Source organism: Poecilia reticulata, chromosome 6, assembly GCF_904066995.2.
Source record: "Poecilia reticulata chromosome 6, P_reticulata-male-v2, whole genome shotgun sequence".
Lineage (NCBI taxonomy): Eukaryota > Metazoa > Chordata > Actinopteri > Cyprinodontiformes > Poeciliidae > Poecilia > Poecilia reticulata.
Genome location: NC_088835.1, coordinates 15,748,929 through 15,764,798, shown reverse-complemented (window position 1 = coordinate 15,764,798; position 15,870 = coordinate 15,748,929). Strand labels below are relative to the sequence as shown.

General features: G+C 40.4%; 1 protein-coding gene across 4 annotated transcripts in view; it reads right to left on the bottom strand.

The window, feature by feature from the left end:
* Positions 1 to 15,870, bottom strand: part of abcc8 (ATP-binding cassette, sub-family C (CFTR/MRP), member 8) — a 65,878-nt gene that overhangs the window by 18,525 nt on the left and 31,483 nt on the right. For 2 of the 4 annotated variants that reach the window (XM_008411585.3, XM_008411582.3), the window contains exons 11-23: positions 15,579 to 15,741; positions 14,824 to 14,864; positions 14,237 to 14,382; positions 12,144 to 12,258; positions 11,758 to 11,934; positions 10,691 to 10,763; positions 10,470 to 10,575; positions 5,995 to 6,027; positions 4,366 to 4,407; positions 3,888 to 3,986; positions 1,271 to 1,355; positions 918 to 998; positions 92 to 229 (exon numbers count right to left, since the gene is read on the bottom strand). In XM_008411585.3, coding sequence (XP_008409807.1) covers positions 92 to 229; positions 918 to 998; positions 1,271 to 1,355; positions 3,888 to 3,986; positions 4,366 to 4,407; positions 5,995 to 6,027; positions 10,470 to 10,575; positions 10,691 to 10,763; positions 11,758 to 11,934; positions 12,144 to 12,258; positions 14,237 to 14,382; positions 14,824 to 14,864; positions 15,579 to 15,741 — 1,299 coding nt within the window. The remainder of the gene's footprint in view (positions 1 to 91; positions 230 to 917; positions 999 to 1,270; positions 1,356 to 3,887; positions 3,987 to 4,365; positions 4,408 to 5,994; positions 6,028 to 10,469; positions 10,576 to 10,690; positions 10,764 to 11,757; positions 11,935 to 12,143; positions 12,259 to 14,236; positions 14,383 to 14,823; positions 14,865 to 15,578; positions 15,742 to 15,870) is intronic. The other 2 variants (XM_008411583.3, XM_008411584.3) reach the window with 2 other exon arrangements.

Here is a 15,870-nt window from a genome sequence, read left to right as displayed (position 1 = left end):
CGGACGCAGAAGACGTGTACTTTAGAGACATCTTGGTGATGAAGCGTCTACAAGATGTTTGAGTGAAGGAAGCCAGACTGAGTGGTCCTACCCAGTCCGCGTGTGGCAGATACTGCAGTTTGTGTGTGACCAGCACCACCGTCCTCTTCTCCTCCCTCAGCAGCTTCAGGATGCCGTCCTGCATCAGATGGTCACTCAGGTGGATGTCTAAAGCAGAAAATGGGTCATCCTAAAAATATATAAGCAGACGTTTCAAAGTGCAAGAAAACAACCATGTGTCAGAACAAACAGTGGAACGCAAAACGTCTTTTCACCTCCAACATGACACAAATTAGTACCTTGCAAGAGAGTTAATACCACTTTGACTGTCTCACATTTTACAGTGTTTCAGTGTGATGCACAGACAGGTTCACCAAAAGTGGAGGAAAAATAAATAAAACTCAATTTGTATTGTACTCTTTTATTGGGCCATTCTTACACATGAAAATACCTTAAGATATATGTTTTGTATGTGTTTTTCCCCACTTTTATTTCTATGAGTAGACAAAAAAGAAACAACAACATGTTGCTCAGGTCAGGGTAAAATGTAGTGATATTGTTCTCCCTGCATTTGGCAAGTGGCGCAAAACATTCAGTTTACACACTTTCACATGTTAGGAACCAAGCAAAATAGATTGTGTGTGTGGGAAGAAAAAAAAAAGTAAGTCACATGAAAAAATGTCCTAAAAGACTAAAATCCATCAGGATCTGACATCTCAGAGTCATCTGCTCTGAGCTGAAGGTGTATGCTGCTATTTTTGTTATGCAGGACAGTTTCAGAAATAGAATCACGTCTGACCGAATGCTGAAGTATCAAACCAATCAACCAAAGTGACTCTGTTGATAAAACCCTCTGCTGTGTGTCTGTACAGACTCACCAGAAAGACAACGTTGGTCTGCTGGTACAAGGCTCTGGCCACGCTGATCCGCTGTTTCTGTCCTCCTGATAAGATGATACCCTGCAAAGGAAGATAGGAAAAAATAGCAACCCAAAGGCTTTTGGTAACAGTTAATATGAATATGAAAAAAAACAAAAAAACAAAGGAAATAATTATTTATTTCTATCATTAGAAGCACATGAAAAAGAAATTGCAGCAGGACAGTGCTTTGACTGAATGAGGTCAGTCCAGCTCCATGCAAGCAGAAAAATCCAAGCCTTGCTGCACAGTAATGATGAAAAATGACTCAAGGACTTATGTAATATGTACAGAATACTCCAGGTGGTACTGACCCGCTCACCGATCTCTGTCTGGTCTCCTTGTGGAAGGATGTCGATGTCAGGCTGAAGGGAGCAGGCCTCGATGACAGCTTTGTATCTGCAAACGCAGAATACAAATGAGGGCAGAAATCAGCTGGCAGACAGAAACAACGCTGCTGCTTTCTGTAGCTGTGCTCTCCAGCTGTCATTTCAATGATTTTTACAGATCAGCTGCGGCTAGGTATGCAGACCACAACCCAACCTGAAGCGAAAGCAGAAACGGCAGCGGCTGCGAGATGAAGAGGCCAATCGAGTTGATTTCAGCTCCACACAGAAAGCAGAGGAGCTGTCCATTAATATAATTTGAATTTAAAATGCAATTATTAAACCTTGCAATTACTAAACATTGTTTATCAAATGCAATCATCTTTACATGATGTGCAATAGCCCAATCTAATGGAGCCGTATCAGGGCTATAATGACATAACTCCATGACCCAAAAAACAAATGGATGCATCATGAAATCAGTGCTTTAGCTTTAGGAGAGCAGCTTTGTTTTGTCTTTCAGAATTATTTTGATTCTGTTGCAAAACACAAAGTCAGGAGGACTCCTTTAGATTCACTGCAAGACGTGTTCAATTATTATTATTATTTTAATTAAGTTTAAGACAAACAGCAGATCTGTGTGCAAGAGTCTGATCTGGCTGCGTTAACAGGAACAAATGGCCACACTAACGTAATGATCAATTAAGACATTAATGCGATGCAAAAAAAAAAATCAATTAGATAATTTGTATAATAGTTTGCAGCATAGCTCAGTGGTAGAGCAGGCACACCATAATGCAAAGGTGCCTCCGGTTCGATTCCAGGCCCATTTAGTGCTAATGAGTAAAGACCAATAGAGCAACAAAAACCTTCAATAATAATAATTATTATTTATAAAATTCAAATATGCTTCTTCCAGGTTATAAACCACTCAGTCTCATAATCCTAAAATGAATGCTGACCTTTATTAGAGTGATCTCTGCTACATTAAAAAGAAGTAGAAAATAATTACACTTCACCAAAATTGGTTTTACAGCCTATTTTTAGGTCTAAAACTCTCATAGTGATCACTAGTTGCTTAATCTGTTTTAATGTCATTCTGTGATGAAAATGTCGTTTTTTACAGTGCATATAAATGTCAAGTTTCAGCTGAATGAGCATCAGGTTTTAAAGTTCAGTAGGTGGAAGGTCATTGCAAACAGTAGCTTATGCACAGAACAACAATAACCAACGACCGCATATTGTAGCTGGCATTGAAGATGACACCCATCATCACCATGAGAAACACAAACGTGCAGAAACACCTGCTGCAGCGGCAGACGGCTTGTCTGTATTTCTCCAAACAGCACGACAAAAATGGTAGCGGCAAAGCAACAGTAGGCTTTGTTTCACAGAACAAATCCACAGCAACAAAGCTCACAGGGCCATTAGTACTATATGAAAGGAAGGGAACATGATAAACAGTCCATTAGACCTGCAGAGAGTCAGGCTGTTGCCATAAGAGCAAGACAGCAGCCTTTCAAACCAACCATTCGTTGTGAAATGCATGAGTGTGGGCTTGACTGTGCGCTAGCGATGCTGTGTTTTTTGGTTTTGGAGGCACAGGTGTTTTCACAGCATGTGTTGTTGTGCCGGGAGCGATTTAAAAGAGACGAGGTTGAATTACACACCCTCCGTAAAATCAAATGATCCTCTCTCAAAGTGTTTTACTGTCAGGTCAAACAGTAGCTTTAGTTCAATCAGGGATCAGCACTTTCAATAATGTGAACGGGCTACTGGGACAACAGAGGCTGCATTTTCATTTAACATCTCGACATGGCAGCTGATAGGTCATAATAAATACTCAGGCAGTGATTAATGAGTCCACATCTGACACTGTTATCACTAATGCTTAAACTGTGATCTCAGGTGTGAAGAAATAAGTCTCAAGACAAAAATGGCAACCAGTAGCATTAAATGATCAGAATACTTAGTGAAGAGCAACTACACAGTTGAAAACTGGGGATCTAAATATGATCTTTTAATTCACAAACAATGCTGCATATGACTGCAAAATGCTGCAACTTCTCAGAATGAAATGGGTTTTCACTGAAACACGTCGCCTGAGATCTTTAATCTATGCAGATTTTGGTGTTTTTTTTCCTGACTTTTCTCTGATTCCTTCAGTGTTATGCAAGGTCCCACCTCCAAAGAACTCAGTAAGGTTTTGCTTATACAGATTTAAAATGTTTTTCATAGTAAACTTTAACCCCAATTAGGGAAAATCCAGTAATTCCAAATTGAATTCCTGTTTTTTGCTGAGCTGCGATGTGTCCAAGTTCCCCATTTACGTTCAGTACAAGATTCACAGAAAGTGCAAGTTCTGAAAGTGTTATTTTGCGTGCGCTAGTAAGCAGCACTGAATTAGCTGTAATTAGCTCACTAATAAATGGATGAAATACCCAAAGGTTTGGCCAATAAGGATAACGAACACTGCAGGACTCCACTAAAGGCCTCGTTGGTGACCTTTGAAGCAATTTGCTCTGATGAATCGTCCAACCAAGAAGATAAAAACTGGGGGGGAAAAAACACAGCAATTAACCTCTAATTTCAGGTAAGAGTTTACCTTGATTTTATCATTGGCATCTCAAAGGTGATGTTCTCCACCAGAGAGGAGTTCAGCAGCCAGGGCTTCTGGGAAGCGTAGGCCACAGGGCACCTTTTCCTGCCACAGATTCAGTGAACACACAGAGTTATTAAACAAACAGGATAATCTCTCCGTGTCTACATTTTTACTGCTTAATGGGCCTCTTGTTTCACACATGGGTTGAGATCCAGGAGTTTGTCTAAATCTCTGCCTCACAGAGACTCCTCGACCTCAGAGGCTGACACTGCTTTGAGACGTCTCCAGTCCTTAAGCAAGTAGTACGGGGATCGTTAGAGGCCGCGGTGTGTTTGTGCTGTCAATATGTAGCTATGGTGTCAGGGCCAAGTAGGCATGCAGCGAGAACAGCCGGTGGATTTCCTGATAAGACTGAGTGCGTGCTTTCAGTTTTTAATGATGATGTGTCTCCATGAGGACGGGCCGTCACATCTGGACTCACCTGATGTCTTGGTCCCCTGCCGCCGCATCTCTGTCCGTGGGACTGCAGGGAAAATGTCAAACACACGGCGACATCACAACGTTAGGCAGACAATAGATTATTGACCTCACCGTGTTTCTGCAATGATTAACATTGAACAAACACGCACATAGGCCCGTTTTCTCTCTCCTCGCCATGGCAATTACGTCACTGCTCGGCGGCCCAAAAGCAAACAGGCAGGCGTCTGCTCCACATGAACACATCTACCATTAACAGTAATCTTATCCTTCCTAAAAAAAAACAAAAAAAAAACGCCCTCATCCTGTTCATCTTCCTGTAATTTGCTGATACGGAAATTAGCATCAACCTGCTCAGACTCAGAGAGTTCTCAGAAGATCTGACTCCAGAAGACAAGATTAGAGCGCTAACCGCAGCTCTGAGCTTCGTGCTCGCTGGTATTCCTGCTCTTCCCATCTCCATGCATCACTAAATAATGTGTTTCTGATGGTGGACAAAAATACAAAGCTTTTTCCAACAAGTCTGTTTGATTAGTGGGAATGTCAGGTTCACGCTAGCTTGGCACGTTTTGGCTCAGTAGAGGCAAAAGTCGAACCCAGCTACCAGTAATCCAGAAAAATTATTCTTTATGTTAATGAACAGTGTTATTATGACGTTCACTTTAATTTGACCTTTGACCTAGTCTAATTGTCAACCCTTTACTTTTAAAGATATTCAGTATTTGATTCATGGGTATTTTATTAAGAAGATAAATCTCTTTGTTTTCCAAATACCATTTTCGGTTTCTGCAACTCTTTTGGGTTATGGCACAACTGTAAAAATGAACATAAGTCGTCTGCGTTATTTGTTTTTCTGGAACATGTAATATTCAAATTAAGGCAGAACGGAATCTTTTAATTTTTTTCATCTTTTTCATAAAAGATAAAGAAATAAATTCTTAAAATATGTCATCTTGTGTGCCTTTAATCGTGAAGATACATTACTTTTTGATCTGAATTACTGAAATAAATCATTTTCTTCTCTGATACTGAATTTTATTGACATGCACATATATGTTTTTCTGTTTGGCTTTTTAAAGTCGATTTAAAGCCAGTTATCTTTCTCACTCATCCATCACACCTTAAAAGGCATTAACATGTACAGAACGCATAAAAGGTCATCAGACAAATGTGTCATCTGAATATGATGTTCATCATCCAAAGGAAAGGCAGAGAGAAATAAGTCACCGACTCAATCATGTAAATCTGACTGTGGATGTAATTCTGGAGCTGAAAGCAGCGAATGACTTGTTGAGTTACAAATAGAAACAATTATCAAACGGGTGCTGGAATAACCCTCACACAGGCGTCAGCTGGAGAACAGCTGTCACCAAAGCTTTATTTAAAATACTGATTTATGCTTAACGTTATTGTTTCAGCACAACGGCTCAGGCATTTATCTTTCTCATCAAAACGAGTCCAGTACAGAATTACTGAGCATGGAACAGCTTGAGTGTTTCAGAAATCCAGCCTGCAAATATTTTTGGTGCGTTTGAGTCAGCCTGAGAGCGGCAGAAAATGTTCTCTACGGCCCAACTAAAAATACATCAGTGTTGTCTTTCGTGTTTGGGTTTTGGGGGGGGGGCTGGCTCACCTTTCATCTCCTTCAGATTCGAGGATGGGAATGCTGCAAATAAAAACAGAGAACAGAAAAAAGAAGTTTAGGTTTAATTTATGGTTTTACTTTTCATTACTTGGAAAGACGGAGACACAAGGAAACTGCAACTGTTAATGTTACTCCACAATCCAGAGTAAACTGTACACACGCGGGCTTTGCACATGCTCAGTTGCAGCTGTGGTGTATTTTTAGGTATGTTCGGTTGACACCTCATCCTGACAAGGTGACTTCAGTCACATCTGTGGATGGCTGGAGGGTGAAGAACGATTTTACTGCCGTTTCTTTTTTCTTTTTTTTTTTTACTGCAGCAGCTACAGTAACAAACACTCGCTGGGGACGGGAGAGGAGGGGGCTGACATTTAAGAAGCTCTGATAGTTTGCTCTTGAACGTGTAAAAACACAGCTGTTACATGCTGTGTCAGAAGAAAGAGAAGGAAGTGGGTCAACAAACAGTTTGGTTATATTCACACGCAGTGAGCATTAGCGTCTGGCTCAATAAGGCATTTAATAGTAATTTGATAAATAATATTAAAACAACAAAAAAAGTACATTTAGAAATAGAAATGAAACTGCTATCTACTGTGTAAACAACTGATCTCTTCATAAATCAAAACATTATTGTGCAGGCAGAAGTGATTCTGTGCATCTGAATAAAGAATAATGACGCTATTACAGATTTTACTCTTAGCAATATATTTGCAAAGGCAACAAAAATATGGAGAACCCACAGATAAAAACAATACTGAAGGTCTGTGGAAAAACACTTCAAGCAACAACATTATCAAATCTCTTCACCACAAATCACTTGAAGGAACTTGATGCCTCGCGGGAACATCTGAGTGTTTTCCATCCTGCAGTCATTGTAATGACATGTTAATCATGTTCATGCCTGATTGAAGCGTAGAAAAAGATTTCTGATTTACTTTTCTCAACACCTTGGAGTATTAGGGGGTAATTTCAGAAGGACAAACATGTGAGGGAGTCCTACTTCCCACTTTCAATCAGCAGTGAGAAACTTATCTTCAGAGGCGATTCCCGAAACCCATCATTAAGACTTAAAGTGGCGTTAGAGGCAATCCAGTTCCCTCCTTGTGGTGTTTAATTCTCAAGTAAAACAGATTCTGTTTTACTTGAGAATTAAGTAAAGGAGTTTACTATTATGATTACCGCTGACTTTACAAAGTCACAGTCTGCCATTGCAGCCAGGAAAAGACCAAAGCTCAGGCTGGTTTCTTGCTATGCTTATTCACAGGTTCAGATGCTTTCAGGGAGTAAATGAGGGCTGGCATTTATCAAGGCTCAAATGTTTAATCATCTCCATACTAAGAAAGCAATTTGTTTTCAGATGTCAAGAGTAAATGTTAAAAAAATTCAGCATTTTTCATTTGATGATGAATTTCATCATCTGATGTACCTGAAAGCACCACCACTGATCTTGAACAGCACTTGGGATTATAAATGTCCCTTTAGTGAGTAAATTATCAATAAAACAAACTTCCAAAACCCCCGGGGGGACAAAGCCGGGCAATAGACTCATAAACACCATTAGCAGGGTTGTTACAGCTGAGTCACAATTATTTCCAAACCGGTCAATGAGAGCATCATTATGGACCTGACAGCCCTGCAGACTCACCCCCTGATTACTAATACGTCTCCCCCTGCCAGGCACAAGAAGCCCGTCTTATTTATCCTCCACTGACTTTCACTTTATTAGCGTTTCTAATCTCAACACTTTGTTTTTGCTGCCTTCAGTTCTGCGCTGAATAAAGAGAAAGCTGTCCATAATTTATGTAGCATCGACGGCTCAAAGCCCAGCTCTTCCTTTGAGGTGTAGCTGCTCAACCAAGCTTTAATGTTTTTGACTATAGCACTGCATAACAGCATCAAATATGGTGGACATACACACACAGGTACAACTCCTCATCGTGTGTTTCTCGAGATGCCAGGAGTCACGACTGCTGCTCCTCAACCTCCCAAAGACACATGATCCAGGTGCCGTTTGACCCAAGCCAACATCAGAGATTGTGCCAACATGATTCTGGCACCGGTGAGTAAGTAAGTTGTTTAGCTGCCTGCCAACAGCAGCTTTAATCAGAAAACCCTAAACTTCTGTGACAAATGGAGACTGAAAGCTGTATAATTGAGAGAGCTAGAGAGAAATTCAGCAGCAAGGACAACTCTGGACTTTTTCCAGGACAGACAGGAGTTCACTTTAAGCCAAGCTAGTCGAAATGAACTCTGTTAATCATTTTCCTCTGGGTTCATGTTTAAATGAAACTTAGAAATACTTGAACTGCAGCTGCATCTTACTGGTATGAAACCAATCAATTATTCCTGTTTTAGGTCAGTTAGAATTATGAAATTATTTGTCAAATGCCTGAACAACAAAAGTAATTTTTAGATTACATAGGTTTCCTCAGTGTTTGGCAGAATTGCCTTTCAATGTGGGTATATTTTCACAAGCTTCCACCAATAGCTTGTTGAAGTTTTAGCCAATTTCTTGAGAGTACGAGAATATGTTCTCATACGTAACATATGAGAATAAGTCAGTCTCCTGGCTTACACACACATTTTCATCTCAGATTATTTGTTATTTGCTATGGCATCTCCAAAATATTGACTTCAAAGTCTTTAAGCCACTTTGAAGTCAATATTTTGACTTCAAAGTCAGATGTATACTGAATAGATGTACTCCTATTCAGTATACATCTGAATAGGAATAAATTTGTTCACATCAATGCATTAGTTTCCTGGCTGCGTTAGTATTTTGTGTTATTCTTTCCGCACTATGCCATCTATTTGACCATCATGGCCAAAACACTTTAATGATCTGCACTAATTAGGGTCTTTGTCTGAGTGCATTTGTTTGCTTTTGCAGTAATAAGTTATTCACTGTGTGGCAGAAAAAGGAATTAAATGAGTCTGATTGGTGAAAAACCAAAACTGTTCTGTTTTTTTCTTTTTATTTAACATCTAAAAAAGAAATAAATAAAATGCTTACACAGCAAAGAAAAAAAAAACAGTGAAACAGAAACACAAGCTTCTTACCGGAAGGAATCCGTCCTCTAGTGGAACAAATGAGGCCTATTATTAAACTACTTGTTTTGACAGTTCAGGGACATTTGTTGTCACTTTTTCCCTCTAAGCCTGGACCGCTCAGCGTGAGTCCAGCTCTTCTCACAGCCCCGACAGATGATCTCATTACCTCTGTCTGCCTCTCTGTGTGTAGGCGAAAAGACTCCGAGACAACAGAGAAAATATCCACTTACTCCGTGACAACAATAACTCTTTCCTAGAAAGCTCTACCTCAGCTCAGGATCCAGCAGGATTTTATCCAAAACTAGAGTGGATTTTAGATCAAATAAAGAAAGAAAACAGAAAAAGGTTGAGTCACTTTTAAGATTAGCTGATTTAAATCTTCAACACAAATACCTGACTGACTCTAAATACGCAAAATACATCTGGAGTTGTAGTGACTACTTGGGAGACTTCAATGAGTTGTTGCAGCTGTCTGACTGACGGGAAACATGGCTCCGACAACAGAGCTGTCCGACAACAGAGCTGTCCGACAACAGAGCTGTCAGCTGAAACAATAGGGAGGATCTTAAAACTCCTTCAAGAATTTAAATAATCATCTTTTGTGAAGCAAAAGATGAACATTTTTCCCAGTCAGCTGTGTGGTTAAAACCGGAACAAAAACACAAACATCCATTTTGCACAGAGGCTTACGGCGGAAAGTAAATGATGCAGTAGAAAACGGATCTGCCGGGCTACTGTACAAGGATAATGTAGTGAATCTGGGTAAAGCAGGATGTAGGAGTGATGTACTTTAAGTTTTTTTGTTTGTTTGTTCATTTAGCAGATCTTGGTGTACAGTAAATGAACACCCCAAATTCAGTTTACTGGAAAACTAGGAGGTTAAATTAAACTAATAAAAACAATTTTTAATGTGGAAATCATTTTCCGTGGTAACATATTTTCTGAACTACCAACTTAGTATCAAATAATAAATCAGTGTTAGTTTAACTTAAAGGAGCCAAAAAGATACTGAGATGGAAATTTTGTGTAAATTTGGCACATCTTTAATGCAGCTGATGTTTTAAAGGTGAGAAGAATTGGAGCAGAAGATTACTGTGTTGTGGTTCTGCAGGAACAGGAACTGCTTAGCTTTTCTTCCCTGGAGCAGCTGGCTGAAATTTGGGTCAGTGGTGCATAAAGCAGTCCCCACACTGCTCTGCGTCTGTATCTCCAACCATGAAAAATACAAGCCGCTAAATCAGCTGTGTTGCATTACCCTAAAAGTCCAATTCTCTATATCGCTGTGTCATGGCAAGGGAGTCCTGGCGAGGCGAATTAATTGCTATGACAGGAGCACAGAATTTATTGCTGTGCAAAGAAGCTTCTTTACAGAGAGCAGCTTAAATAAGCAAATAGAAAAATATAAATCAAACCTGTTCCAGATGACTGTTCCAGAGACTCTCTGCATTTCTCCCAGTGCTGCCAGCAGTAGAGACGACTTCCCACAGCCTACCTGACCCACAATCATCGTCAGCTTTCCTGGCAAAAGATCATCAGAGGAACAATTTTACTGCAAATTAACAAGAAACTTTTTAAGAGAAAAACTGGAAGAACGTGTTATAGGTGCTTTGTTTTTTTATTTCTTGATGCTTACCAAAGGGAATCTTAATGTCCACATTGGACAGTGTTGGTGGTCCATCTGTCCAGGTGAAATAACCACTAGTTATCTGAAAACAGTTCAGAAGCCGAGATAGAAAACATGTTAAAAAAATAAATAAATCTGTGTTTCATAAGAAACCAAAATGAACTCACAGCATTTTAAATTGATCTAAAATACTTTTTTCTGACTAATTTCTGAATTTGACAAGACTGTTGAAGAGAAGCCATTCATAAAGCAAATTTTTTTTAAATGTGCAGAACTGATGAGACACTTGAGGCCAATTAGTACAGTTTTGAAGAGCTGCAGTCACTGAGCTGCTCCTTTCAGAAACCTGACGATTCTGCTGATGCATCTGGTGAGAAACAAAAACTAATCCCATTTTCTGGAGCACCATTCAGCAAAACAAGCAGCAGCACAAAACCTGCAAAGAAAACGATGAAGTCAACAGTTGGAGCCTGTTGGGTTTGCAGTAAAATGAAGATACGTGGAAACACAGAGTGATATGAGATTTTACATCCTGAGAAACTGTTTCTTTTTTTTCGTTTTTTACATATGCAGCTATGAGAGGTGAGCTATAAAGTGCTTGGAATCATGATGATATTGAGCTAGACATAAAAATATCAGAATTGTTAAAAATAAAACCATAAGAAGTAAAATGAGGGGGGAAAGCAGCAAATTATGAGTTGTTTTAAAAGAAATGATGTAAAAGTTGTGTTTCTAAATTAACTTTCTTTAGCTGACTGAGGGCAAAAATGTCATTTTGGATTGTGAAGGTTGCAGATAATAATAATTTACACAATATCATTTCAGCACAGACATTTCCTATAGGGCTACTTCCTCTCATGCAGGAAAATCTCTAAAGGTCATCGTTAGCAGTGAAAAACCAGCTAAAAACACCTTCAACTCCTTTTATTTCATTGAACTGCAAACTGTCCAACAGTTGACCTTTAACAAAAGCTCAACCTATAGAGGTTTTCACACTCTTGCACCCGTCATCTTAACCCTCTGCAACGAGCCGGGACTTGTTCCTGACCAGCTCAGGTGGGACTCATCAGCCTCACCTTGATGCAGATGTCTTGGTTCACCTCCTGGGAAGGCCCGTCGTCCTCCTGGTCGCCCTGCGAGCGGTAGTTGTTCCACTCGTCCCTCGGAGGGCGCTTCCTGTTCACCACCTTCAGTGGCTGGAAGCATCGGGACAAAAAGGAGGAGGACGACGAAGGGAAAGGCTTAGAGGATGACTAGACGAGGGTCGTATGATAACCAGAGTGAATAGGAGGGTTAATGGTCAAAGGTAGCGGTCGGGTGGAGGAAGAAGACAACAATCAGAGCTAAATAACTCAGCTCAGGCAGAGCAGAACGGAAGAAACAGCGAATCAAGTGTCCCCCCCCCCCCCCCCCCCCCCCCCTCATTTCCACGGCAAAGACGGCCAGGTTTGGATTTACCCACCACTGCCTGGTATCTGTTCTGGTTGTGGTTACTGCAGCCAGACGACACGGTCACTTTGGGCTCCTGTTCTTCCCCGATCTCATCACTTGAGAAAAACTCGCTCAGCTTCTGAACACTGAAAAACAATGAGAATCAAAGTGAGAATTGATGGAGAAATAATAACACAAAGACTGGTCTCTTCGTCTGCGTTGAGTCCCGATTCTAATCGGGTCTCATGTAAAAGAAAAACTGACTTGAGGTGAATCAGTAGTTCATAGTGAATAAGCCCTCTTGAGTTTTTTATCTTTCTCTGCCTGAGACACTCACATATCTTGGCGTCTTTCCTGGAAATTCTTCCTTTCTGCAGCTAAATGTCACATAAATGCATAACGCACCAGTAATCAAACTCAATTACTCAATTAAAACTAATTTGTTCAATTTCAGACACAGTAAACATGACAAGCACATCAGTTTTCAACAATGCAGCACGAGATGAGCCTCTCAGATTGTAAGAACATCACCAATCATCAAGTACTAGGTTATGCAGTAATAGTAGCATTCTTATCATGTTTTCATCAGGACCGTTTTGTTTTTTTTCCTGCTTAAATGAGCATTCCTATTGTATTTATGCAAAGGCAAGCCACACTGAGAAGATTTTTTTTTTCCCCGACACAGTTTACGTGTGCCACATTTCTCTGTCCTTAAAATAAGAATCTCTGAGGATCGCAGGCAGCTTCCCCGCCCACTCTCTGCAAAATAAGGTCCTCTAGTGATACTGGTGCACACCAGTGATGCAACATATCTGAAGGAGAAATGTGTGCAATGTGTGATAAAGGCAGTTTTTGCAGAACTCTCCAATCTCCCATCATTTCCCAGCAGCACGGTTGGAGGAAACAGTTTTGAAAGCAAAGTGTCCCTATTACTACCTCCGTGTTTCTCACTCGATTCAAGTGTGTGTGCTTAGACTTCCTTAAAGCACTTCAACAAATTAAGCTTTTCTACTTTCACATTTGGTTTGACATGTTTTGCTTTCTGGGTCATGATTTTGTGCTGCTCACAGCACCTTGGAAAAGTATTTATAACCCTTGAACCTCTTCCAAATTTTGTCACATTGAAACTACAAACTTCAATGTAGTTTACTGGGATTTTGTGGGTGATAGTCACACAAAGTAGAATGTGATTAGGAAGTAGGAGGACCATGAATATAAAACAATCAATAAAAGTCAGATTTCTTTGACGGGTGTCAAGGATTTCTGTTCACAAATAATAGCTGTCCTGTTCTCCAACCTGAGCTGTGGATCTCTGCAGCTCCTCCAAAGTTTCCACACATGGCTTTTGGCTGCTTTTCAGATAAATGTCCTTCACTAAAGCCGGTCAGTCCTTCAGATGAAGTCAACTTCGAATGACTTCACAAATTATTAGTATTTACATCGAGATCTGCTTAGTAATTAGACAATTTAGACAACATGTTTTATTTAGTGGAACCATAGTATAACAGACTGAAAGATAACCTTTTCTACTTCCAGATTAAGCTGTACTTTGTGCAAAATAAGATAGACTGAGGTTTGTGCTAGTAAAATGGATGTATAAAAACTTCAACAAAGCAGTGCAGAGTATCAAGGCATCTTTTCAGCTGATTTTCTTTGACAATAAAAGCATGTAGGCTTACAAATGAATTTAATATCCTCAATTTCCTCTAGACAAAGACCTGCCTACAGCTCGGCGTAATGAGCAGAGCTCTATGAGCGTCTCAAAGGGATGACATGATTAGAGACTGGTGGAGGACGGACAGACATCTGCAGCCTGATCGCAAACGATGCTACGGGTGTCAAAGTAATTGTAAAAGCTCTCGGCTGAAATGAATAAATCATTGGGTCATCGAAACAAAATGGCAGAAAAGTGATGGTGTTATTCCCAGGATCCAATAACGAAGCAGCTCCGTCTGCTGCGGGGAAAAGGTCAAGTGCTTCATCTAATCAGGTTGTTTTTCAGCACTCTGCTCGTCCTCGGGTGGGCTGCAGCTTAGCTGCGCCTGTAGCAAAACTAACCACAGACATTTATTACTGATAAATGCTTAAACCACATGAATAAGTAGGCTTATCGGTGCGCCTCACCTCACGAGGGCCTTGACGGTGGAGCGCACCACGCTGGAGAGGAGGAAGAGCGGGGTGACCAGGATGTGGAAGAGAGACAGGGAGGCGAAGGCCACGGCTGGGGACAGGTCAGCGTTCTCTGAAATGTGGACGTGAACCACAAACGTCTGCAGAAAGAACAGATTGCCTAAGGTTAGACTGAAATAAATCATCTCACTTCCTTGAAGCTGACAGCGAGGTGTGACCAGTTCAAGGCAAAACGTCACAGAGACAAACTGATCTGCTGTCGAAGTGTTGAAGGAGGATCGAATCAGAGATGAATTGTTTGTCTACGTGTGTCCCTCAGAGTCGCCCTCCCTGCTTGGGGGTCTCTGTTTTTTCAGATTTTCTTTTACAGCTCAAGTCAGCAGCCTTGAAGGACTTCTATTAATACAGGAAGGATTTAGTGTGTTGCTGTCAAGTCGCCCTCTGAAATGCTTTCCGACATCCAGGGGCTGTCCGTGCTTCACCGCGGGGTAAATACACAACACTATGAACCGGTCATCGAGTAAAATACGAAGCTGGGCAAACAGAAAGCTAATTTAAAGCGAATTAGCAGGAAGACTCACCGTCAGCACAGCTGCAATCGGGATCGCTGCATTCATGAAAACTGGAAGCAGGAAACACAAACAGGAGGAGGATGTGAAGACTTTTCCAGGATTAACAAGCAAAAACAAACATCGTGAGGCAGAAAAGAAAGATTTTCATCAACTAAGCCGTAGTTTTCTCATGTAAGCACATAGAAATACTTGATATTGAACAAGTACATAAATATTCACAAATAAAATTGCAGCCCATATGAAACGTTTGAAAGAAATGTAGCTAGAGCAATTTTACTTTATAATTGTTTTTGTGAACTTCTAGTTTTCCTTGACTTCCTGTTTGCCTTAAGTTGTTTTTTTTTCTCTAACCTTTCAGTTTGACATCATACGTTTACAATAAAAGTATTTATTTTCATGCTATACACACTTCTTAACTAAATGTACGACATATTTGTCCACATCTGAAACAAGATTGGATTATGAATCTGGTTATCTTGTTATCTTTGATATTAATATTACCAACCAAATGTTTTATTCCAATGAATTAGTCCCAGCAACAAAACTCTGACTGCTCTTCCTTGCAGTAATTGATTTCAGATGGAGAGCAGCCTATAGACTGCAGCCAACAGAGTTTTAAATAAAACACTTGATGTCTGGCATTTCTGATGATTGGTAAATTAATGACTGTTATTTTTGCAATTTACTTCAAAAGTACTTCAGTTGAATCTCTGCATTTTCTGCACATGCTCTGTTGAACCAGTAAAGTTTGCGCGACAGCATACTGGATATTGATGTGTACAGAGCAAAGGCCTGCAGGCTGGTGAGCTCCTTGCCCCTCGTCTCCTCCACGCTGTCTCGGAAGATGTGCTCCCAGGCGTACAGCTTCAGCAGCTTGATGCCACGGAGAAGCTCGTTTGTCTTTTTCAGACGCTCGCTGGAGTATTCCTGAAAGTGTGAAAACTGAAATTGAAATCTGACAAGGAAACAAATCGGACATGAGGGTCAGCACGAGAGCGGCCGCTGGAGTTCTCAAGCAGTGGGGATAATTGAAGTGAGATAGACTTTTGTTGTTGA